This window comes from Hyla sarda, chromosome 7 (genome assembly GCF_029499605.1).
Source record: "Hyla sarda isolate aHylSar1 chromosome 7, aHylSar1.hap1, whole genome shotgun sequence".
NCBI lineage: Eukaryota > Metazoa > Chordata > Amphibia > Anura > Hylidae > Hyla > Hyla sarda.
In genome coordinates, this window is record NC_079195.1 from 191531632 (window position 1) to 191557886 (window position 26255).

Consider the following 26255-nt stretch of genomic DNA (forward strand, 5'->3'; position numbering starts at 1 on the left):
ACTGCAATGATTATGCTAAGTAAGGGGGCGAGCTTAGGACGCGTCAGAGGCAGACAGCCGGCAGGGGCCCTGCCTTGAAGCGCTGGGGACAAACACAGAACTTTACCGGGACATAACTCAGTGGCAGCTGGAGGGAGAAAAGTAAGTGACCCCCTTATTGACCCCCCTCCCCCCCCCAAATACACTGTAGCCCAGTGTATTGGGTTTAGTGTGAGTGAACTTGGTGACAGTTTTCCTTTAAAGTGTACCTCTCATGAAACAAATTTTGTATATATTAAGGATAAAACTCTACTGAACAACTTGTTAATTGCTTTTATTTAAAAAATGTTTCCTCCTTTCATGTTTTTTAATTTTAAAAACTTCTCCACTAGGGGTCTCCCTAGCAATCCTGTTGGCAAGCATTTCAGACTCAGTGAGCGAGTCTGAAATCAGCTCAGCACAGCTCCCCGCCAGTCAGACAGACAGGCAGGAGGGAGGGAGCACTGAGCTTGTGCACAAGCGGGGAGCGAACAGAGAGGATACATTCCCTCTTCTCTTTTTCTCAGTTCCTCTCTCCACTTTCCACATGGTTTATTATATATGCACTGCTTATCTTGCTCTCTCCAAGGACTTGCGTTGCTGTCACAACCTCCTGTGCACTGTGCCTTGAATTGAGCTACTGAAGAGCATAGAAAAAAGTAATTTTTAGGGCTTTTAAAGCAAAATAAATGCAGAAATAGACTTAGTCAGAGTCGGGGACAGAGGGGGAGGGGGAGTAGTAGGAAAAGTTTAGATGGTGATAGGTACTCTTTAACTCCAGTAAGGTGAATGAAGCAATGTGATACTATACATACATACATACATACATACATACTACTATATGATATTATACATTCTCCTATGTAAGAGGAGTGTATTCTCCTATATATTATACATTCTCCTATGTAAGGGGGTGTATTCTACAGGGTGGACCATTTATATTGCTACACCTTAATAAAATGGGAATGGTTGGTTATATTAACTTCCTGTTTGTGGCACATTAGTATATGTGAGGGGGGAAATTTTTCAAGATGAGTGGTGACCATGGAGGCCATTTTGAAGTTGGCCATTTTGAATCCAGCTTTTGTTTTTTCAATAGGAAGAGGGTCATGTGACACATCATACTTATTGGGAATTTCACAAGAAAATCAATGATGTGCTTGGTTTCTTGGTTTTAACGTAACTTTATTCTTTCATGAGTTATTTACAAGTTTCTGACCACTTATAAAATGTGTTCAATGTGCTGCCCATTGTGTTGGATGGTCAATGCAACCCTCTTCTCCCACTCTTCACATACTGATAGCAACACAGCAGGAGAAATGCTAGCGCAGGCTTCCAGTATCCGTATACACTGCTATATACTACTATATACACCGCAGGAGAAATGCTAGCACAGGCTTCCAGTATCCATATACACTGCTATATACTACTATATACACCACAGGAGAAATGCTAGCACAGGCTTCCAGTACCTGTAGTTTCAGGTGCTGCAGAATGGGCAAAACTAAAATTGGAACAGGACCCTCAGTTTATGCAGAAGATCTTGTTCAGTGATGAGGCAAACTTTTATGTGAATGGTGAAGTTAACAAACAAAACCACCGCTATTGGTCTGACACTAACCCACATTGGATAGATCCCTCCAAGACTGTTGGAACACAAAAGTTTATGGTATGGTGTGGAATATGGGGTACAAAGATAGTGGGTCCATTCTTCAACAATGGAAACCTCAAGGCCACTGGATATGCGAAATTGATGTGTTTTCCTCTTTATGCACTGAAGCTGACACGTTCCCTGAGTTTTTCCAGTAAGATGGTGCACCACCACATTATGGGTGTCAGGTCCGAGCATTCCTAGATGAACAGTTTCCTGGAATGTGGATTGGTCATCGTGGGCCAGTTGAATGGCCCCCAAGGTCTCCCGATCTGACCCCCTTAGACTTTTATCTTTGGGGTCGTCTGAAGGCAATTGTCTATGCTGTGAAGATACGAGATGTGCAGCACCTGAAACTACAGATACTGGAAGCCTGTGCTAGCATTTCTCCTGCGGTGTTGCTATCAGTGTCTTAACAGCTCTGTTTCTATCTTTGCAGATGACACCAAGCTTTGTAGCACGGCACAGTCTATAGAGGATGTGCATAAGTTACAAGATGACTTGAATAGACTAAGTGTCTGGGCATCCACTTGGCAAATGAGGTTCAATGTGGATAAATGTAAAGTTATGCATCTGGGTACTAATAACCTGCATGCATCGTATGTCTTAGGGGGGATTAAACTGTCAGAGTCACTGGTAGAGAAGGATCTGGGTGTACTTGTAGATCACAGACTACAGAATAGCATGCAATGTCAGGCTGCTGCTTCCAAAGCCGGCAGGATATTGTCATGTATCAAAAGAGGCATGGACTCAAGGGACAGGGACATAATACTCCCCCTTTATAAAGCATTGGTACGGCCTCACCTGGAATATGCTGTTCAGTTTTGGGCGCCTGTCCATAAAAGGGACACTGTGGAGCTGGAAAGGGTGCAGAGACGCGCGACTAAACTAATATGGGGCATGGAACATCTTAGCTATGAGGAGCGATTAAAGGAGTTACAATTGTTTAGTCTTGAGAAGAGACGTTTAAGGGGGGATATGATAAACGTATATAAGTATATTAATGGCCCATACAAAAAATATGGAGAAAAACTGTTCCAGGTTAAAAAAAGAAAAGTTGGATTCAAAATGGCCGACTTCAAAATGGCCGCCATGGTCACCACCCATCTTGCAAAGTTTCCCCCCTTGCATATACTAATGTGCCATAAACAGGAAGTTAATATCACCAACCATTCCCATTTTATTAAGGTGAATTTACAGTAAACTCGATTCGTCACAAACTTCTCGGCTCGGCAGTTGATGACTTATCCTGCATAAATTAGTTCAGCTTTCCGGTGCTCCGGTGGGCTGGAAAAGGTGGATACAGTCCTAGGAAAGAGTCTCCTATGACTGTATCCACCTTTTCCAGCCCACGGGAGCACCGGAAAGCTGAACTAATTTATGCAGGATAAGTCATCAACTGGCGAGCCGAGAAATTTGTGACAAATCGAATTTACGCTCATCTCTAGTATCCATATAAATGGCCCACCCTGTACTATATAATATTATACATTCTCCTATGTAAGGGGAGTGTATTCTCCTAAATTATATTATACATTCTCCTATATTACAGCTACAGGTCCGGACTCCTAAAAGCGAAAGCAAAATAGTAAATGAATGCAGCAAGCTCGTAGTGAGAAAAGCCCCTCCCCCCAATAAGGACAGGGATGTACCGGCTGCTATTTATACTCAGGAGCCTCTGAATCACCAATCCAAGGAGTGGGGCAACATTCATGAATGCACAGGACTCTGAGTCTTCTATATTCTGTGATCGCTTCTATAAGCAAAACAGACCAACATGGTTTTCCTGTTTCAGCTTCTAGGAGTAGGGACTGTAACTTTAATATGCTAAGCAGTAGGGAAAGGCCCTGGGTGCAGCCAGCTGAATTATTTATATATTTAGAATAAAAAGAGGAGGAGAATAAAAGTACTCATACATATTAAATTAAAGTTAGTCGAACTCTCCTATAACCCAGAAAAGGTAACATGAACGAGATAACTCAGTAGAGAGAACTGGTCGCAGAGACGTGTTTGGGCTCCAATGCCTATCCCTGCCGACTGACCTGGCAAAATCCTGCAAATGCACATTCACTTTTTGCGGTGCCCGCGTGGTGGGCATCACAGTTTCACTGCACATGTGCCGTCAGTACTGTGAGAGCTCTGGCTCCTGTAGTCACAGTGTCACCTTTATTGTTTACAAAGGTACAGTGCCATGCATATTGTTGTGCCCGATACTGCAACTGCTAGCCATAATAATTTGAATTAGACGAACTGTACCATAGCCACACTGTACGACTAATAGGACTAATCAGTATGAAAGTTTTGACCAACTCCTTTAATTTGAACTGTAAAGGCAAATGACTTTGATAAAAGGGGGGCTACTCCACTTGGGCCCCCCCTCTATAAGACTTCATGATGAGAGGGGGGGGGTCTTGAAGCAGGCAGCAGCATCTCTTGCTGTGGAGAACTGGTCGTCCTATACCTTGTGCGCCTTGTAATTCTACTGTTGCTTATGTAGCTGCCCGCTAAGGAGGCACTGGTTCATGATTCTAAAAGTCACTGCAATATATAGATATAGGTTTGTTTGCACAGAACAGAAATAAATCATTGTTTTCTGATAAATAGTTAACAATATGCTGATGTTATGTCACTATATTTCTTTTTATAAAGAAAAAGATCGCACGTTAGTGAAAAGTAAATCTACAAGGAGAACCACCAGACCTGGTAAGTATGGAAGGGGATACAGAAGGTCACCATCGATAATTCTCCTACAGGTCACGTGTGTTCACACTGCACTTATTGCATCTGGTTAACATACAGTGTGTGTGTGTCTAATATATATATCTCCAAAGGATAGGGGATAAGATGTCTGATCACAGGGGTCCCGCTGCTGGGACCCCCGTGATCTCTGTGCAGCACCCGGTGTTCCTTTACCACACTGGGTGCAGGCAGCCGGGTTGCAGCGTCACTACCACGCCTTTTGTGATGTCACACCACACCCCCTCAATTAATGTCTATGGGAGGGGGCATGGCGACTGTCATGCCTCTTCCCAGAGGCGTAACTTGTAGCTTCTGAGCCCCAATGCAAAATCTACAACAGGGCCCCCAGTGCTAATTATTATACTGGTTTCTTAAGGAGCTGATGTGGTTTTAGGCCTTAGGCACCAGGGCCCCGGTGCAACTGCTACCTCTGCCCCCCTATAGCTATGCCTCTGCCCCCCCTATAGCTATGCCTCTGCCCCCTCCCATAAACTTGCATTGAGGAGGCGTGACCTCACAAAGGGCATGTCACGTGGGGGGGGGGGGGGGGTGTTAGTGACGTCATGACTCCTGCCGCCCGCTCGGAGCGTTCGGAACTAAATATTCCGAATGCTGGGGCAACTGAGGTACCCCTTTAAAACCTACAAACTTAAATGGTATTTTAAATAATTAGTAACTTATGTGTGTGCCCCAGAAATGGAAATCGGGTTGAATTTAGTTCACCAATGAAAGAATGTTAAACTTTCTGTAGGGGGTTTGTTTTCATAATGCCAGATATAGAAAGCATAATTTAGCTTCATCCCACCTGCTCATCTCTTACAGTCACGCCTGAAATGGACGACAACTCTGACGGCTCCGATTATGATAACAGCAGCACGAGTGGAGTATCCGAAAATGACAGACAGCCCAATCTTCCTACAACCGCTTCTTCTTTCACAAGTAAGTGAAATGGAAGTGATGACCATTGAATTTGTATTTCATGCCTTTCATGCTTCTCTCTTTTTAACTCCAGGTTTAGAAAGAAAATAAATACTTGTACTTAAAAACACATATTTACGGATAGAAAAATGTGTTTCGATAAATACCTTTACAAACCCTCATTGGCCATTTTATTAGGTATACCTGTTGAATTGCTTGATAAAGGAGTACTCTGGAGGGGGGGGGGGGAGTTTTAAAATCAACTGGTGCCAGAAAGTTATACAGATTTGTAAATTACTTCTATTCAAAAATCTAGTTCTTTCCAGTCTGACCACAGTGCTCTCTGCTGACACCTCTGTCCATGTCAGGAGAGGTTTACTATAGGGATTTGCTATTGAACAGTTTCTGACACGGACAGAGGTGTCAGCAGAGAGCACTGTGGTCAGACTGAAACAAACTACACAACTTCCTCTGAAGGATACAGTAGCCGTTAAGTACTGGAAGGATTAAGATCTTTGAATAAAAGTAATTTACAAATCTGTTTAACTTTCTGGCACCAGTTGATTTTTCTTAATTTTTTTCCTCCCGAGTACCCCTTGAACACAAATAACTAATCAGCCAATCATGTGGCAGCAGCAAAATGTATTTAGGCATGTAGATGTGGTCAAGAAAACTTGCTGAATTTCAAACCGAGCATCAGGGGAAGAAAAGGGATTTAAGTGACTTGGAATGTGGTATGGTTGTTGGTGCCAGACAGACTCACCTTAGTTTTTTAGAAACTGCTGATCTAGTGGGATTATCACACACAACCATCTCTAAGGTTTACCTAGATTTGGTTAAATGGGCACTGTCACCCATTTATCTCTAATATACTTTTTATTATTTATTTTTTCATTAAAAAGGTTTAATTTACATTTAAAAACCGGCCACTGAAAAAGGACTGAATTTGGAGTAGCAATCAGTCCTTTTTCAGTTAGGCTGCACTCGTTCCCTGCCTGTCAATCAGACAGGCGGGAGCGAGCGCATTGGCTCCCCGGCCACTGGCTAGGAGGCCACACCTCCCGCACATCGCCGCCGCCTCTTTGCTGCCGCTTGCCCTGCACGCCCGCTGACAGACTCTGCAGTAACTGCAAGTGTAATGAGGGAATTGGGTATGCGGGGCATGGGGGGGGGTGGGGAGGAGTGAACGGGCTAGTGCCGTAGCGAGGGGGGGGGGGGGGTTAGGGCTAGCAAAAAAAAAAATAGGATGGTGGGAGCTACCCTTTAAAGAAAAGGAGAGAAAAAAGAAATCCAGTGAGCAGTAGTTGTGGGGATGAAAATTCCTTGTTGATATCCGAGAATATACTAAAATAACCACTCATTACAACTGGCTTTGCAACAGGCCTTTTGGATATACCAACAATAGCGTGCACCTGTCTATCAGGTAGTTGTGCTGGCTATTTTTCTTTTTGTTTTTGCAGTGTAATATTTTAGGATTATTTTATAATATATAGATTGTAAAATGAAAAAATAGCAAAAAAAAAAAAAAATAACCAGTAGTTCTTAAAAATTGGTTTAACCTGATTTATACAATAAGTAATTTTCTGATGACCCCTTCCCTTCAAAGTGTCGTTCCGTTGTTACCCTCCCAGTCTTTAAATTTAGTTAGGAGAGACACACCTGCATGCTGAGCATTACATTTGCTTAGACAAACGTATGATGCCTAGAAGTGTGATTCACCAGTCCTGTTCTGGTTAAAAGGACCTGTGTACAATACTTACTAGATGTTGTGCGGTCACCTCGCCGACTGTGATGCCCAACATGCAGTTATATCTAAAGATCAGGTGGGAGAATCGGGTACATTTTCATTATGTTCTTTAAATCCTATGGCCCATAGTTAGTAAATAATTGCACAGTTGTCTTGTGGATCCAGACTGTAGAACTGATGCCTACAATATAATACAGTACTAGGGGTTGGTTTTCTGAATAAATGGCTGCTGAAATGTGATTAAAACATCTAATAAAGCAAATCCACTGTTATCAGATCCTGAAGTACTGTGCAATTCACTGTGCGTTCACATGTACACTATCTGCTGCATATTTTCTGCAGCTACTACCTATTGAAGTCAATCAGCTGCAGAAAATGTGAACGTATCATAAGAGAAAAAAATATATGAAAGCAGCTTATCTACAAACACTCAAGGCGTGTGTGTGATTGGGGTGGGCGTCTCCGCACCCTGGTGGTATGTGTATATTGTTTTATTACACATTAATGCATAAAACTGAAACATACAGGTAGTAATTGTCTTATATTTAACTGCAGATGACACAACATTAAATCTCGTAAGACCTCCCATATCTAGTGGTAAGTCTACAGTCTATCATGTCAATACCTTGTAACACATTATTTCACCTCTGCTCAAACTACTATGAAAATTGTCGACATTGTTTCCTTTTATCTCAAAGATAGTGACAAAGAAACTCAATACAGTGATCATTTAACATACAATAATAATTGGTTCCGGGGCAACCATTGTATGTTGAGTCCATAAAACTCTAAGGAAAACCAGTAATTGGTTTTGGAGCCCTCAAAATGTCATTCCAAAGTAAAAAAAAAAGCAAAGAATAAAGGAAAATAAGTGCAAAAATACTACAGACAAACCATATCCTGTTCTGCTAGGGGTGTACCAGCACTACTTAAAAACGTATCCCCTATCCACAGTATGGGGGTTAAGTGTCTGATCATGGGGAAAGGGACCCCCATAATTTCCAGAACGGGGCCCTTGCTGTCCCTGCTGCATGGAGCGGTGTGTTTCCAGACATACCAGAATCTAGCTAAGGGCCTCTTCTGGAGATTGCATTGGGTCTCAGCAGTCGGACCTTTAGCAATCAGAGACTTCTCCTCTATTCTCTAGATTGGGAAAAGTCTTTAAAGGGGTACACCACTGGAAAAGATTTTTTTTAAATCAACTGGTGCCAGAAAGTTAAACAGATTTGTAAATTACTTCTATTAAAGAAATATTAATCCTTCCAGTACTTATCAGCTGCTGTTATGATCAACAGGAAGTTTTTTTTTTTCTTTTTGAATTTCTTTTCTGTCTGACCACAGTGCCCTCTGCTGACACCTCTGTCCATTTTAGGAACTGTCCAGAGCAGGATAGGTTTGCTATGGGGATTTTCTCCTACTCTGGACAGTTCCTGACATGGACAGAGGTGTCAGCAGAGAGCACTGTGGTCAGACTGAAAGGAAATTCAAAAAGAAAAAAACTTCCTGTAGATCGTAACAGCAGCTGATAAATACTGGAAGGATTAAGATTTTTTTAATAGAAGTCATTTAACAATTTGTTTAACTTTCTGGAACCAGTTGATTTAAAAAAAAAAATGTTTTCCAGTGGAGTACCCCCTTTAAGTGTTGAAATACCCCTATGAGAACTGATTCACACAACAAGGAGAACTACAAATCCCAGCAGATCTTGAAGCTCTGCCACGGTCTGGGCATGCTGAGATTTTGTAGTTCTGCAGTACGGGGTACAGTTAAATAGTATGTGGAGTATTGTGGGTGTGTTTGGGTGAATTGTGTATATGTATATTTACACCTGCACTTTATGCTATAACATGTTCCTATACTGAGTTCTGATTTCGTTTGCTTTCATTTAACTGCAGCTAGTAGAATGCAGCCCCCTGTGTATACTAGAGGTAGGTGTATTTTGCGTCTTATTTTGTGTCAATCCTATTAGGATGGTTATACTGTAAACTGAAGCCGGTGATGTATTACAAGTAGCTGTCAGATGACCACCCGATTCTTCTCTCTTTGACATCTACTGTCGGAGAGAATGAGGAGGCTATTCTACACATTACTTGTCGGCCAATGCTACAGAAATTGGCTGGCCTATTCTACTCTAATTTAATGTATTTAGCCAGATTAAAGGGGTACTCCGCTGCTCAGCGTTTGGAACAAACTGTTCCGAACGCTGGAGCTGGTACCGGGAGCTTGTGACGTTATAGCCCCGCCCCCTCGATGCAAGTGTATGGGAGGGGGCGTGACAGCTGTCACGCCCCCTCCCATAGACTTGCATTGATGGGGCGTGGCTATGACGCCACGAGCTCCCGGCTCCAGCATTCGGAACAGTTTGTTCCAAACCCTGAGCAGCGGAGTACCCCTTTGAGACTATTACTTATTATGCAATTCCCCATTGAAATAAATTGGTGCAGGATTTTCAGCTCTGTTTCTGTACATCCCCCAGTAGGTTGGAGCTGAGAACCGGGTTTCCATTTTAGTTTTATTTTTATTTTTTTAAAGCTTCTTTGGGGCTTTTCTTCTTTGAAATATACCTATTTATTCTGTATGAACATTTCCTTGTTGACACTGAAGGTGTTTTTTATGCTGTACTAGCAATGCTTCTCCACCTGGTCTTGCCAATAACTTCGCCCCCTTCAGCCTAGAACTCTGTCCCCTTCACAGACTTGCTGAAGAAAAGGGGTGAATATTGATAAAGGGGTGGAGTTTGTGACACAAGGGGCGGAGTTATCATTCTGAGCAGGCTGGAGAAGCATTGCTAGTACAGCGTAAAGAACGCCTCCATTGCTCAGAAAGGCTGATTTGCATATTTTTCCTTCTAACTATTACATCAGAACTGCTGCACAGATTTTATACGGTAAACTGTTCGAATCAACAGCACCCGAACTATTAAAGGGGTACTCCGGTGAAAACATTTTTTCTTTTAAATCAACTGGTGGCAGAAAGTTAAACATCTTTGTAAATTACTTCTATTAAAAAATGTTAATCCTTCCTGTACTTATTAGCTGCTGAATACTACAGAGGAAATTCTTTTCTTTTTGAAATGCTCTCTGACATCATGAGCACAGTTCTCTCTGCTGACGTTATTATAATAATAATGACGCTTTATTTATTGTTGTCCTTAGTGGGATTTAAACCCAAGTCCCCAGCACTGCAAGGCAGCAGTGCTAACCACTGAGCCACCATGCTGCCCTTAGCATACATCTGCTCTGCATGGTTGCTAAAATGGACAGAGATATCAGCAGAGAGCACTGTGCTCGTGATGTCATCAGTGTTCCAAAAAGAAAGGAATTTCCTCTGTAGCATTCAGCAGCTAATAAGTACTGGAAGGAATAAGATTTTTTAATAGAAGTAATTTACAAATATGTTTTAACTTTCCGCCATCAGTTGATTTAAAAGAAAAAAGGTTTTCACCGGAGTACCCCTTTAACCTGTGTATTCATGTTAGTGCAGGTGATGCTGCTGGACAATGGTATTTGATTGTACTTCTGTACGTCATCCTAAAGGGAATCTGTCAGCTGGTTTTATACAGTGTAACTATTCACAGCTCCATGCTGGGAATTTTAGTTTTGAAACAGCTGGAGGCACACTGGTTGGGAAATGCTAAGTTAGAGGTTAAAAAAAATAATAATAATAATAATAAAAAAAAGATCTGACAGATTCTCTTTTAATCTTGTCTATTGTAATTCAATTGTTTTTTCTTTCTGCACATGATGAAGAAGAGTCAAAGTACCAAAGAGATGAAAAATTCTCTAGAGGTACGTATACTTCTGTATGTATCATTTACGTTCACCAGGCTCTGTAGCTCCGGTGTTACTTCATATATATGATTATTTGTAATTGCAGAACGTACAAAGGCAGGACAATCCCAGTCCAGCTCTGAAGGTGTGTGTGTGTATATATAAATGTTTTCCATAACGCAACTGTACCAGTAAAACACTGCTCTATATAGAATCCCTTCTTTATATATTATATTGTCTTTTATTCCAGGTGATGAAAAAGAAACATCTCATTATCAACAGAAGCTGGGAGGTACAAGAAAAGGTTCGGGCATTCTTCTTCTATATGTAATGTACAGTGACCCCCCCGACTTACGAAAATTTCAACATGCGATGGCCTGCATCAACATACGATGCTTTTGTATGTCGGGGCCATTGCGTAAATGGCTATCCGGCAGCGCAGACTGCTTCATCTGCCACCGGATAGCCGTTTACGGTGCCCCGTGTGGTCCGCTGACGATCGCTTACCTGTCCTCGGGGCTCTGGCGCGTCCTCTTCGGGATCCCTCCATCGTCGGCGCTCTCCATCGTCGTCATCACGTCGCTGCGCACGCCGTCCCATCATCCAACAGAAGCGGCGTGTGTAGCGACGTGATGGCGGCGACGGAGAGCGAGGATGCCGGGGACGCGGCGACAGGGAAGGAAGGCGACATCCAGGGCAGCGGTGATGGTCCGGAGCGGCGGGGACACGCGAGTATAACTTCCTATACCAGTGGTCTACAACCTGCGGACCTCCAGATGTTGCAAAACTACAACTCCCAGCATGCCCGGACAGCCAACGGCTGTCCGGGCATGCTGGGTGTTGTAGTTTTGCAACATCTGGAGGTCCGCAGGTTGTAGACCACTGTCCTATACTTTACATTGCACGGATCCCTCAACATGCAATGGTTTCAACAAACGATGGTCCATTTGGAACGGATTACCATCGTATGTTGAGGGACCACTGTATATGGTCTTGACTTATAGCTTTTGTGGTCTTCGTGTTCTCTTGTGCAAAGGGTTTTGATTTCCTTTTACATCTACAACTCCAAATAATAACACTAAAGCCAGTTCTAATCAAAATCACAACATATAATGCTTTATTAAAGAAACAGACAATAATAACATTGTATTAGATCACATAATATCTCACAATGATCAACAGAACCAAAAAAAAACTCCCCTCTGGAGCATACAAAATGGAAAGGTAAAGTAAACCTAAGTAAACCAATCACCTTAATGCTATGGTCACATACTAAAAATAGACAGATGTAAAGTGCATAGTGCAAATACAACCAAGTATAGTTAGACCACAGACAGAAGAATTATCCAGAAATCTCTGTAGCAATCATGGAGGACAGCGCTTGTGTATTACCCCAATGTTTAAAGGGGTTATCCAGGGAAAAACTTTTTTTTTTATATATCAACTGGCTCCAGAAAGTTAAACAGATTTGTAAATTACTTCTATTAAAAAATCTTGATCCTTTTCAGTAGCTTCTGAAGTTGAGTTGTTCTTTTCTGTCTAACTGCTCTCTGATGACATGTGTCCAGTTTAGAAGCAAATCCCCATAGCAAATCTCTTCTAAACTTGGTGGTTCCGGAGACGTGTCATCAGAGAGCACTTAGACAGAAAAGAACAACCTTAAAGGGGTACTCCGGTGAAAACCTTTTTTCTTTTAAATGAACTGGTGGCAGAAAGTTAAACATATTTGTAAATTAATTCTATTAAAAAAATCTTAATCCTTCCTGTACTTATTAGCTGCTGAATACTACAGGGGAAATTCTTTTCTTTTTGGAATGCTCTCTGATGACATCACGAACACAGTTCCCTCTGCTGACGTTATAATAATAATAATGCTTTATTTATTGTTGTCCTTAGTGGGATTTGAACCCAAGTCCCCAGCACTGCAAGGCAGCAGTGCTAACCACTGAGCCACATCTGCTATGCATGGTTGCTAAAATGGACAGAGATGTCAGCAGAGAGCACTGTGCTCGTGATGTCATCAGTGTTTCAAAAAGAAAGGAATTTCCTCTGTAGCATTCAGCAGCTAATAAGTACTGGAAGGATTAAGATTTTTTAATAGAAGTAATTTACAAATATGTTTAACTTTCTGCCACCAGTTGATTTAAAAGAAAAAAGGTTTTCACCGGAGTACCCCTTTAACTTCAGAAGCTCAGAAGTACTGAAAGGATTAAGATTTTTTAATAGATGTAATTTACAAATCTGTTTAACTTTCTGGAGCCAGTTGATATATATAAAAAAAATAGGGATAATCCCTTTAAAGACACAGGGGTCCACACAGATAGAAAAATGTAAAATGGACGCTTACCTTGGAGAGGGAAAAATGCACCTATAACTTTAATAAGGAATTGAATGCTGTGGAAAAGCTACTCAGCCCTGGGGTTGTGTGACGGGGGCAACCTGTTCTGTAAAACGGTGTACAAAGGTGAAGAAAAAGACCCTTCTGATGTGAGGCGCTGCTTTTCCCAATGGGAAGGGATTCCAAGCCAGGAGTTGTGTTCAAATCCAAAGTGGACTTGTTTTTTTGCAGTACAATAAAATATGACCCTCCCCCCAACCCCCCCCCCCCCCACCTCAGATTGGTTGCTGTGAAAAAAACACTTTCCTTTACACCAGTTTGGGTATATCTCCCCCATTGCGTTGATCTTTGTCAGGCTAACTCATTTCCATTGTGTTCTTCAGATAAATTAAAGGAAGAAACCTATACAGAAGAAAGACTAACACTGAGAAGTAAAAGTATGTTTATGTGTAATATTTGTTACAATTTATTGAGCTTTGATTTTGTTTATGGGATAAATAATTTACAAATCCCCGCCGATCCTTGTTCACAACTCTGCATCATTGACATGTTGTCCAACACGTGACATGAACAGCCAATCACAAACTGCAGCAGTGACGTAAGGGATCGCTGCACCAATGATTTATTGCCTATTATGTGCCCAGGCTACAAAGGCCAGCGGGTACCACAAAACCATCAGAGGGGACATTATTTATTTTTTAAAATTTCATTTCTTTATTGGGTTACAATGCAAGGTTTTTATTATGCGGTATGGAGTCGGGCTGTCGCTGACTGCATCCAGCTCCATCTTTTCTGGCAGCCATCACAGTACTCTACCTGCATAAATCAGTATTGGGTGAGATCGATTAGCATAGACTGCATATATGTAGCTTGATGACGGCTGAACACTTATCATAAGGTAGGTATTTCTGGTAGTAAAGGGGGGCATTGCTTTAGAGAAAAGGGGTGATGGTGCACTGTTGTGGACACTGTTAGGAGGGAGGATACGACATTGCTGTAAATATTGTGTCCCTTACTAAGTATTCTCAGCAATGCCTTATCCCCCCTTTCTAATTTCAGAGGTTACTATAGAGATGTAGGAGAGGCAAAGCAATGCCTTACACACTTTGGCTGGGGGAAAACAAGACGTAACCACTGTGGTGTGGGTGAAGGCAAGACACTGCAGTGGACGCTAAATGGGGGACAGGGCACTGCTGCAGTGGGTGATTGTTAGGCACAGGACACTGTAAAGGGCATTGTGCGAGGGACAGGTCACCGCAGTGGATGTGGAGGACAAGGCATGGCAATGGGCACTATGCAGGGGACACGGGCACTGCAGTGGGTGTTGAGTAGGGGCAGGGCTCTGCTTTGCCACATCAAGCTATAGGTGGTGAAGAAGTGACTCCAAGTAATTACATGTTCCAACACTTTATTAACTATAGAAGAATGCCTGTGGATAGGGGATAACTGTTTGTCTATATACAGCAGTGTTTTCCAAACAATATGTCTCTGGTTGTTGCAAAACTACAACTTCCAGCATGCCTTCGGCAGTCCGGGCATGCTGGGACTTTGCAGCAGACCCTGGAGTAACACTGTTTGGAAACCACTCATATACAGAGTTGTCACCTTTATTCAGCATTCACTTGCTCTATGACAGGTTATTTTGTTAATGTATCATGATTTCCTGCTTGTCCCCAAAGGAAGAGGATGAACAGTGTTGATACAATCGCACTCTTGCCTCTTCCTCCAAGAAGACAAGGAGGAACCGAGCAGCTGAACACGGTTACCTGCCGACCATGGGGTCAACCAGTGTTCCTGCCTGCTTCTCCTCTCTTCCTTCTTCTTTACTTTTATGCAGGGGTCAAGTCCTGGGAAAAAAGTCCTGGGAACTCAAGATTTCTACTCAAGGGCTGATCCTCCAGGACTCCTGCTAATGGGAACAGTGTTACTGCTCTGGAAAATTACAGGAACTCTGTTCCCATGCATCCTTGCAGGGCTTAAAGGGGTACAGCTAGGGCTGGGCGGTATACCGGTTCATACCGAATATTGACATTTTTGTGCTGCATGATATGAATTTTAACCCATACCGCAATACCGGTTGGGCCCCTCCCCCTTGGGAATGAATGAGCCCAGCGCTGCGCTGTCCCCACATCGGGCAACTAATCACAAGTCACCCGTGAGCGCTGTTCTGCCCCCCCAATTAATTATCATCCCAGCGCTGTCCCCATCGGGGTAAATACTGATATGTCACCTGCATGCGCTGCCCTCCTCATCCTCATGTTTGTTGCGGCCGCCGGCGCTGAAACTCTGTACCAGTGGTCTTCAACCTGCCGACCTCCAGATGTTGCAAAACTATAACTGTCAGCATGCCCGGACAGCCTGAACATGCGTGAATTTATTTTGTTTACCTTATGTCTGCGCCGGCAGCGGCAACAAACAGCACGAGGTGGGCAGTGGGTGACATGTGAGTATCTACCCCGATGGGGGCAGCGCTTGGCTGATCATTCATTTTTGTTGGGGGGGGGGGGCAGAATAGCGCAGCGCTGGGCTGATAATTAATTTGGGGGGGGGGGGGGGAGGAAATACTGTTATATACCGTGGAACCACCGAAAGTTACAAAAATACCGTGATACGCAGATTTGGTCATACCGCCCAGCCCTAGGTACTGCACTGGAAAACATTTTCTTTTAAATCAACTGGTGCCAGGAAGTTTAACAGATTTGTAAATTACTTCTATTAAAAAATCCCAATCCTTCTAGTACCTATCAGCTGCTGTATAATGCACAGGAAGTTCTTTTCTTTTTGAATTTCCTTTTCTGTCTGACCACAGTGCTCTCTGCTGACACCTCTTTCCATGTCAGGAACTGTCCAGAGTAGGAGCAAATCCCCTTAGCAAACCTCTTTTGCTCTGGACAGTTCCTGACATGGACAGAGGTGCCAGCAGAGAGCCCTGTAGTCAGACAGAAAGGAAACTCAAAAAGAAAAGAACTTCCTGTGTATTATACAGCAGCTGATAGATACTAGAAGGATTGGGATTTTTTTAATAGAAGTAATTTACAAATCTGTTTAACTTTCTGGCACCAGTTGCTTTAAAAGAAAATGTTTTCCAGTGGAGTACCCCTTTAAGCCCTGCTTTTACAACATGTTGACAGTCCCTGAAGGTGTCACCCTTCTGGTACACCAGGAAAACTAGCTTTAAGTGATGCAGGTAGAATTGGGATTAGGTTATACTGTATCCCTTCTTTTGGACACCTATGATTTCCTATGATGAATAACCTTCAATTGCTCTCTTGTCTTTCACCTTCTAAGTGATTGGGGAAAAAAACACCTTTTAGGAAGAGAATAATATTTTTGGTTATATGTGGTATCATGTGTTATAGTTGCTGTTCTCTCTTGTATATTTCATATATATTGACTTTTTATCTGCAGAGCTTACAGATAAGCCATCTGTCTGGACTGGCACACATGGCGGCTTTTCTGATGGTATGTTAGTCCTTTTAAAGAGTAATCATTTTCTATTACTTTTATTGATAAAACGCTACTTGAACAAAAACTGTGTGTAGAAAAATGCTCGTTTTATTGTCCTTTGTGCCATGGATGAGAAGAGACCAGACGTCACCATAAACAAAAATGAGGTACATGGAAAAGATCAAATATTTCTGTGTGTTATACCACAGCCAGATATATACGTGTTTATCACAGGAAACACCCAACACACAGATGAATACTCCTATATTATGTCTGTGTTTATGTACAGTGTAACAGATCAGACTCTCTTACTCTATAGCCTCCCCGCCATTGGCTGCAAACAGTCACCTGACACATCAGCTAGCGCAGTTTATCTTAGACTTGTGAGTTTATATACATTCAGTACACAGGGAGAACACATAAAACCACTGTCAGGATAATATCCGTATCCATAGAATCAATGAAAACCAAAAAAACAAGATCTTCCGGAAATAAACTGGAAAACCAAAATAGCTAGTTCTGCCAGGAGTACAGATATTCTAAATTCCCTACTGGGATTATCTCTACAACAAGTGGTTGAGGAGCCAACCCGGAGGGAGGCCATTTTGGATTTGGTATTCACAAATGGGGATTTGGTATATGATGTTATTGTAGGCGAAAGCTTGGGATCTAGTGATCACCAGTCAGTGTGGTTTAATATAAGAACAGTGAAGGAGTCACACCACACAAAAACAAAAGTTTTAGATTTTAGAAAAACAGACTTTTCAAAAATGAGATTAGTCATAAATGAGTCCCTATCAGACTGGAACGGATTACATGGAGTTCAGGAGAAATGGGACTACTTAAAAAATGCTTTATTGAAGGCAACAGAAAATTGCAGTAGACTTGTCAGTAAAAGCAGAAAAAGGAAGAGACCACTGTGGTACTCAGCAGAAGTGGCTAAAATCATAAAGAACTAAAAGCAATCATTTAGTAATTATAAAATCGCAGAGCAAGGAAGATAGGGAAATCTACAAGACTAGGCAGAAAGAGGCCAAGCAAGTTATAAGAACTTCTTAAGCGCAGGCAGAAGAAAAACAAGCTCAGTCTGTGAAAAAAGGGATATCGCATTCTTCAGATATATAAATGAAAAATGGAAATTAAAACAAGGTATAGCTAAATTAAAAACAAAGGAAGAGAATAAAGGGCTAGCCGACTGCCTTAATGAATACTTCTGTTCAGTTTTTACAGAAGAAAAAGAAGGAAAAGTACCTAAATTAGGGAGGAAGACTAATGAATCGTTTGATGCATGTGTTTTTACAGAGGAAGAGGTTCTACGTTTTCTGTCTAAAGTGAAGACAAATAAGTCACATGGGCCTGATGGAATACACCCAAAATTATTAAAAGAGCTTAGTGGTGAGCTAGCAAAACCGTTAAATAAATCTGTTAACCAATCACTGGTAACAGAAGTCGTTTCTGAAGATTGGAAAGTAGGGCGAAATCAAGCAACTATAGGCCAGTAAGTCTGACATCAATAGTGGGGAAATTAATGGAAACCCTACTAAAGGATAGGATTGTGGAACATCTTTGCAAGATGAAAAACATGGGTTTACTTCAGGGAGATCATGTCAAACAAATCTTATAGATTTTTTTGACTGGGTGACTAAAATAATAGATGGCGGAGGGGCAGTAGACATCGATTTTAGTAAGGCTTTTGACAATGTCCCACATAGAAGACTTTTCAATAAACTACAGTCATTGAGCTTGGACTCCAATATTGTTGAGTGGATTAGGCAGTTGGCTGAATGACAGACAACAGAGTTTTGTAGCCAATGGAGAATATTAAGAGCAAAGTCTTGTTACCAGTGGGATACCTCAGGGATCTGTACTGGGACCAATATTGTTTAATATCTTCATTAGTGATATTCCAGAAGGTCTCGATGGTAAGGTATGTCTTTTTGCTGATGACACAAAGATATGTAACAGGGTTGATGTTCCTGGATACGCCAAATGGAAAAGGATTTAGGCAAACTAGAAGAATTGTCAAAACTCTGGCAACTGAAATATAATGTGGATAAGTGCAAGATAATGCAGGCAGAATATAGAATATTTGACACAGTCCTGACCTCTGTATCTGAGGAAAGGGATTAAGGAGTAATTATTTCAGAAGACTTAAGACAATGTAATAGAGCAGCAGGAAACGCTAGCAGAATGCTTGGATGTATAGGGAGAGGTATAAGCAGTAGAAAGAGAGAAGTGCTCATGATGCTGTACAGAACACTGGTGAGACCTCACTTGGAGTATTGTGTGCAGTACTGGAGGCCATATCTCCAAAAGGATATAAATACTCTAGAGAGAGTTCAGAGAAGAGCTACTAAACTAGTCCATGGATTGCAGGATAAAACTTACCAGGAAAGGTTAAAGGACCTTAACATGTATAGCTTGGAATCAACACAGTAAAGGAGAAGATATTTAAAAGAAGAAAAACTACCACAAGAGGACATAGTTTAAATAAGAGGGGCAAAGGTTTGTGCAGTAATATCAGGAAGTATTACTTTACTGAGAGAGTAGTGGATGCATGGAACAGTCTTCCTGCAGAAGTGGTCACTGCAAATACAGTGAAGGAGTTTAAACATGCATGTGATAAGCATAAGGCTATCCTTCATATAAGATAGAACCAGGGACTATTCATAGTATTCAGATTATTGGGCAGACTAGATGGGCCAAATGGTTCTTATCTGCCAACACATTCTATGTAAGAGATGTTTAGGTATAAAGGATATATGTGTTTACCAAACTGCTCTGTGTGAACCTGGCCCATGATGTAAAGAGAAATCTACTGAACACAATATAGAGAGCAATCACTTCCAGGGTTATGGTCACTGTAGCATTGGCAATTCTGCCCAGAATACTTCCTTTTTGCTGGTCGCCTACAATAGTAATAAGCTTCAGGGGTGACTGGTAGAATAGTAAATATCATGCTATGATTACTTATCTGCTATGGGTTATATTAACCTCCTGCGCGGTAATCCCGAGCGTGACTTGGGGTTAATTTTCCCTGCCAGGATCGGTAACCCCGAGTCACGCTCGGGGTAGAATTGCAGAGTTCCCGGCTGGGCTGCACGATATATCGCAAAAGCAATGCGATATAGTGATGCGGCCCCCGGGAAAACTTGCGATTATCTGCTCTGGTCAGCTCCCGTTGCGGGGGCCGGCCAGCGCAGGTAAAGAAAAATACTAAAAGTCAGTGTTTCCCTACCAGGGGGCCTCCAGCTGTTGCAAAACTTCAACTCTCAGCATGCCCGAACAGCCAAAGGCTGTCCGTGCATGCTGGGAGTAGTAGTTTCACAACAGCTGGAGGCACCCTGTTAGAAAAACACTGAGCTAAGTGTAAAAGGAAAAATGAGTAAAATTAAAAAAAACTTTTGCTCACCTAATCCCGGTCCCTGCAGATGTCGTTCCCCTCCGTGCCCTCTGGTCCCTGCTCTCTTCACTATTCATCTTACAGGACCTTTCACTTTTCAGCCAATCACAGGCCGCAGTGGTGTAAAGCCTGTGATTGGCTGAAGGGGAAAGGACTTGGTCTGCAGCAAATACACTAGGTTTGAAATCTGCCCGGCAAACCTAGTGGAATGTGACAGGGGGGGGGGGAATGTGACAGGGGGAGGGGGGGAATGTGACAAGGGGGGGGGGGGAGAATGTGACGGGGGGGATGTGACAAGGGAGGGGGAATGTTACGGGGGAGATGTGAAATGGCTGGGTGGGAGATGTGAAATTCAGTGCAAAAAATTGTACCGCTTTTGGAACAAATTTCCCGACAGAATCATACCGCCAGGAAGGCTAAATATTTGTGCAATGCAATAAATTATCCACCGCGTATGCATTTGATCAGCTTGAATAGCTTATGGCCTTAACTGACTCTATAGCAGCACTAGAGAGCAGGATTTATTTTTCTTTTATAAGAAAAATTATTATAATAATAAAAATAATTAAAAAAAAAAATAAAATATATATATATATATATATGTATATATATATGTGTGTGTGTGTATATGTGTATATATATATATATATATATATATATATATATATATATATATATATATATATATATATATATCTTTTTTTAATTTATTTATTTATATATCCATATAAATAGGGATTTGCACTTAAGCCTTAAATCAAGAAGATTTGGGCATAAGAAAAGTGGATTAGTTGCACCTGGCAGCCAATAAGGTTCCAGATTTCATTTTTCAAAGGACGTATAAAAACTAAGAATAGAATCTGATTGGCTGCTGTGGGCAACTACACCTTTCCATGATATCAGTATAGATATATCTCCCCATTCTATCAGGCTAACCTATTTCAATTGTGTTCTTCAGCTGAAATGAACAAGACAAGCCACTATGAAGAAGAAAAGCGAACGCTGAGAAGTACAAGTATGTTTACGTGTATTAAATATCCAGCACCTGTGATTCTTATCATGGCTTCGTCTAGTGTACTAGAGTTAATATAATAAATTACTTTTCCTTGAAACCACCCGTCTGCATTAACAGATTGTCATCCCAGCGGGTAACATCTGCAGTCAGGCAATGGCAGTACGGGGGCATAAGATTGTCGTGTGTCAAGGCGCCATGCCATCTATGCAATGATCAGCAGAGTACTAGAGGGGGATGTAGCTGGGAATTAGAAAGATGAGAATGTCATTATTTATTTTAATCCATAGAGTACGTTCATACAGGACTGGAAAGCTGCACATTTGCTACAAAATTTAGCAGATTTGGGAGTTACCGTATTTATCGGGGTATACCACGCACCGGCCTATAACACGCACCCTCATTTTACCAAGGATATTTGGGTAAAAAAAGTTTTTTACCCAAATATCCATGGTAAACTGAGGGTGCCTGTGTGCGCGTGTATACCCCGATACACCCCCAGGAAAGGCAGGGGGAGAGAGGCCGTCGCTGCCCGCTTCTCTCCCCCTGCCTTTCCTGGGGTCTAGAGCCCTGTTGCCGGCCCTTCTCTCCCCCTAGCTATCGGGGCCGTTGCCCGTTCTGTCCCCCTGACTATCGGTATCGGCGCCCCACTGCCGGCGCCGATAGCCAGGGGGAGAGAAGCGGCGCCGACAGCCAGGGGGAGAGAAGGGGCAGCGGCACCCATTGCCGGTGCCGCTGCCCCATTGCCTCCCCCCATCCCCGGTGGCATAATTACCTGAGTCGGGTCCGCGCTGCTGCAGGCCTCCGGCGTGCGTCCCCTGCGTCGTTGCTATGCACGGTGTGGCGCACTGACGTCATGCGCCGTGCAGCGCAAAGCAACGACGAAGGGGACGCACACCGGAGGCCTGCAGCAGCGCGGACCCGACTCAGGTAATTATGCCACCGGGGATGGGGGGAGGCAATGGGGCAGCGGTGCCGGCAATGGGTGCCGCTGACCCTTCTCTACCCCTGGCTATCGGCGCCGGTACCGATATTCAGGGGGACAAAACGGGCAGCGGCGCCGATAGCTAGGGGGAGAGAAGGGCCGGCTGCAGGGCTCTAGACCCCAGGGAAGGCAGGGGGAGAGAAGCGGGCAGCGACGGCCTCTCTCCCCCTGCCTTTCCTGGGGCGGTATCGGCGTATAACACGCACATAGACTTTAGGCTAAAAAATTTAGCCTTAAAAGTGCGTGTTATACGCCGATAAATACGGTATTTACTAATGTGAGTCTTTTTTTTTTTTTTTTCTTGGGTTTTGTGCTAAAATTATGGCGATTAAAAATAAAAAAAAAACAACCAACTCTCAATTTTTACTCAGAAAACCTGAAAAGAGGGGGGTGTCCTGACAGTTTAGAAAAATCCCCCAACAAATGAACAAATATTCTCACATTGAATTTCCTTTCAGTCTGACCACAGTGCTCTCTGCTGACACCTCTGTCCATATCAGGAACTGTCCAGAGCTGGAGAAAATTCCCATAGCAAACCTCTCCTGCTCTGGACAGTTCCTGACATGGACAGAGGTGTCGGCAGAGAGCACTGTGGTCAGACTGAAAAGAAATTCAAAAAGAAAAGTACTTCCTCTGTATTATACAGCAGCTGATAAGTACTGGAAGGATTAAGATTTTTAAATTTAAAAGTAATTTTACAAATTTCTGGCACCAGCTGATTAAAAAATTTTTTTTCCACCAGAGTGCCCCTTTAAGCTCTGGAAGGCCGCACAGCTGAGAGCAGTTGTGGTAATAAAAAGAAAAGGCAAAAAAAAAAAAAAAAAAAAAAAGCTCATAACTAGTAAATACAGTGGTCCCTCAAGTTACAATATTAATTGGTTCCAGGACGACCATTGTATGTTGAAACCATTGTATGTTGAGACCATAACTCTATGGAAACCTGGTAATTGGTTCTAAAGGCACCAAAATGTCATCCAAAAATAGGAAAAAGTGAGGATTAAACAAAAATAAGTAGATAACTAATATAGATAAAGCAAATCCTTACATATAACAGTAAGAAAGATCTGCAGGGAGCTGTAAAACACTGTCTATTTCAGTGTTTCCCAAGCAGGGAGCCTCCAGCTGTTGCAAAACTACAACTCCCAGCATACCCGGACAGCCTTTGGCTGTCCGGGCATGCTGGGAGTTGTAGTTTTGCAACAGCTGGAGGCTCCCTGCTTGGGAAACACTGGTCTATGTAGAGGACAGGAGCTTCTTCAGGGTCCTGTACAGTACACGCAATGTCCTAAAAAAAAGTAAAATGGAGCTGCCCTCACCTGGTGTCCAAAGGAGCAGCTAACCCTGGTACAGGTAAAGAGTACAGAACATGTAATACCTCTCTGTACTGTAGGGGGCGCTACCAGACATCAGTCAGTGCATACGCTTCAGTAATACAGGGGTTTTACCAGTGAATGCCCATTCTGATCTTCCAGCCATTGACAGGTTTCACAGATCTGGACTGTCTGTACATTGTATGTTGAGTCTGGTTTCAACTTACGATGGTCCAGAAAAGGCCATTGTATGTTGAATCTATTGTATGTTGAGGCCATTGTAAGTTGAGGGATCACTGTACCATGGAAAATACCTGTTGGGACAAGAAACCCTCACTCTTAAATCAGCACCATTGACTTCCCTATTAAAGTTAATCTGCAACCAATCTGTTGCATTTCATTCCAGTCTGAACACGCCCTTAAACCATTTATTAGGTGATTTCACTGTTTCTGTAATTCTGTTTTAATGAAGCTACTATTATTTCCGATTCGTTATCGGATTGTCCTTTATCAGATGTAAAGTCTTTGTATTGTTATTTAGTAAAATGCTGCTTCTCATAGAATCCCTTCTTTAATATATTTCATAGGTCGTGGAGAAGGGTCAACTCTCTCTCATCGCCATCGACAAGAACCCAAAGGTACTTGGGGAGGTTCGCATATTTGTGTTTGTAATATATGCTTAGCATCTGGATTCTGATAGGAGTAGCTCTGTACATCTGTGTTTGTCAGTGTGGGATATTATATTCTGGGCCAGGATTTTACGGATCTGTAACACTGAGAGCATCCAGCTCTATATTTACTGGCAGCCATCAGTGAACTTCTACAGGTCATAATGCACATATACTACAGTGGTCCCTCAGGTTACAATATTCATTGGTTCCAGGACGACCATTGTATGTTGAAACCATTGTATGTTGAGACCAGAACTCTATGGAAACCTGGTAATTGGTTCTAAAGGCACCAAAATGTCATCCAAAAATAGGAAAAAGTGAGGATTAAAGATAAATAAGTAGATAACTAATAGAGATAAAGCAAATCCTTACATATAAAAGTAAGAAGGATCTGCTGGGAGCTGTAAATCATTGTCTATTTCAGTGTTTCCCAACCAGGGTGCCTCCAGCTGTTTCAAAACTACAACTCCCAGCATGCCCGGACAGCCAAAGGCTGTCCGGGCATGCTGGGAGTTGTAGTTTTGCAACAGCTGGGGGAACCCTGCTTGGGAAACACTGGTCTATGTTGAGGACAGGATCTTCTTCGGGCAATGTCCTAAAAAAGTAACATGGAGTCGCCCTCACCTGGTGTCCAAAGGAGCAGGTAACGCTGGTACAGGTAAAGTGTACAGAACATGTAATACCTCCTTGTACTGTAGAGGACGCTACCAGATATCAGTCAGTCCATACGCTTCAGTAATACAAGGGTTTTACCAGTAAAATGCCCATTCTGGTCAGTTCTTCCGGCCATTGGCACATTTCACAGATCTGGACTGTCTGTACATTGTATGTTGAGTCTGGTTTCAACTCCAGAAAAGACCATTGTATGTTGAAACTATTGTATGTTGAGGCCATTGTAAGTTGAGGGATCACTGTATATGGGTAAAAGTATTTGAACACTTACACATTACGTCTGTAGGAGCTTTCAGGACATGCTACTGCAAACCTATAGGCATTAATATGGGCTCCTCAACAGCCTCCTTCTCTTTGCTGGTAACTTTCATTATTCTGATTTAAGATTTCTTAAAGGGGTACTCCACTGCTCCGAACGCTGGAGGTGGTGTCGGGAGCTTGTGACGTCATAGCCCCGCCCCTCATTACATCACATCCCGCTCCTCAATTCAAGTCTTTGGAAAGGGGCGTGACGGCTGTCACGCCCCCTCCCATAGACTTGCATTGAGGGGGCGGGGTATGACGTCATGAGGGGCGGGGCTATGACATCACAAGCTCCCGGCTCCAGCGTTCGGAACAGTTTGTTCCAGATGCTGAGCAGCGGAGTACCCCTTTAATATTTTGCACATTCATCCAGAACAGAATTTATGAGGTCAGACACTGATGTTGGAGGAGAGATCCTGGCTTGCAATCTCCATTTTGATTAATCTTTTAGGTGTTTGATGGGGTTGAGGTTCGGGTTCTGTGGGGCCATTTAAGTTCTTCCATGCTAGACTCTCCCAACCATGCCTATGGACCTTGCTTTTTGCACTGGGGCATTGTAATAATTGAACAAAAAGGGGCTAAATCCCAACGGTTCCCACAAAGTTGTAACCATGCAATTGTCCAAAATGTCTTGGTATGCTGAGTTGAAGTATTAAGATTTCCCTTTATTTGAAATAAGGGATGAGGGCCAAACCATAAAAGTAACCCCATAGCATTATCTTTTCTCCTCCAAACTTGCCAGCTGGCACAATGCAGTAAAGCTGGTATTGTTCTCACGGCATTTGCCAAATTTAGGCTCGTCTATCAGATTTCCAAATGAAGATGAGGGATCCGTCACTGTACAGAGGTCTTTCTAGTGATCATTTTATACCTAAGTCGGCAGTGGACCTGGTGTAAACACTATTGGGAAAGAAAGAGAATTCACTGCTGTGAACACTGTGGGAAGGGAGAGGCACTGTCACCAATTTCAGATGGTCATCAGAAGTCATTACTATGGGTGCTATATGATGAGCAAGGTACTGCAATGGACACGGTTTGGAGAACTAGCGACTGCAGTGGAAGTTGTGCAGAAGACAAGGCACTGCTTCACCAATGTAAGGACATTGAGCTGGGGAAGGTGGAGAATAGACTACGTGATCCAGCATTTTTTCGGCTATTGAAGGATGTTCGTGACTTCTGTTACCCAACAGCTATTGAGTCAACCAGTGTTCCTGTCTGCTCTCTTCCCCTTCCCCACTCCCTTCATACTTTTACAACAAGGTGACTTGAAG

The 26255-nt window shown here is 42.6% G+C and overlaps 1 protein-coding gene across 5 annotated transcripts in view; it reads left to right on the forward strand.

The window, feature by feature from the left end:
* LOC130282944 (torsin-1A-interacting protein 1-like) overlaps positions 1-26255 on the forward strand; it is a 60707-nt gene that overhangs the window by 24538 nt on the left and 9914 nt on the right. For 4 of the 5 annotated variants that reach the window (XM_056531943.1, XM_056531942.1, XM_056531946.1 and 1 more), the window contains 8 exons: positions 4319-4372; positions 5231-5347; positions 7629-7670; positions 8969-9001; positions 13565-13618; positions 16590-16643; positions 20990-21046; positions 23926-23976. In XM_056531943.1, coding sequence (XP_056387918.1) covers positions 4319-4372; positions 5231-5347; positions 7629-7670; positions 8969-9001; positions 13565-13618; positions 16590-16643; positions 20990-21046; positions 23926-23976 — 462 coding nt within the window. The remainder of the gene's footprint in view (positions 1-4318; positions 4373-5230; positions 5348-7628; positions 7671-8968; positions 9002-13564; positions 13619-16589; positions 16644-20989; positions 21047-23925; positions 23977-26255) is intronic. The other variant, XM_056531944.1, reaches the window with a different exon arrangement.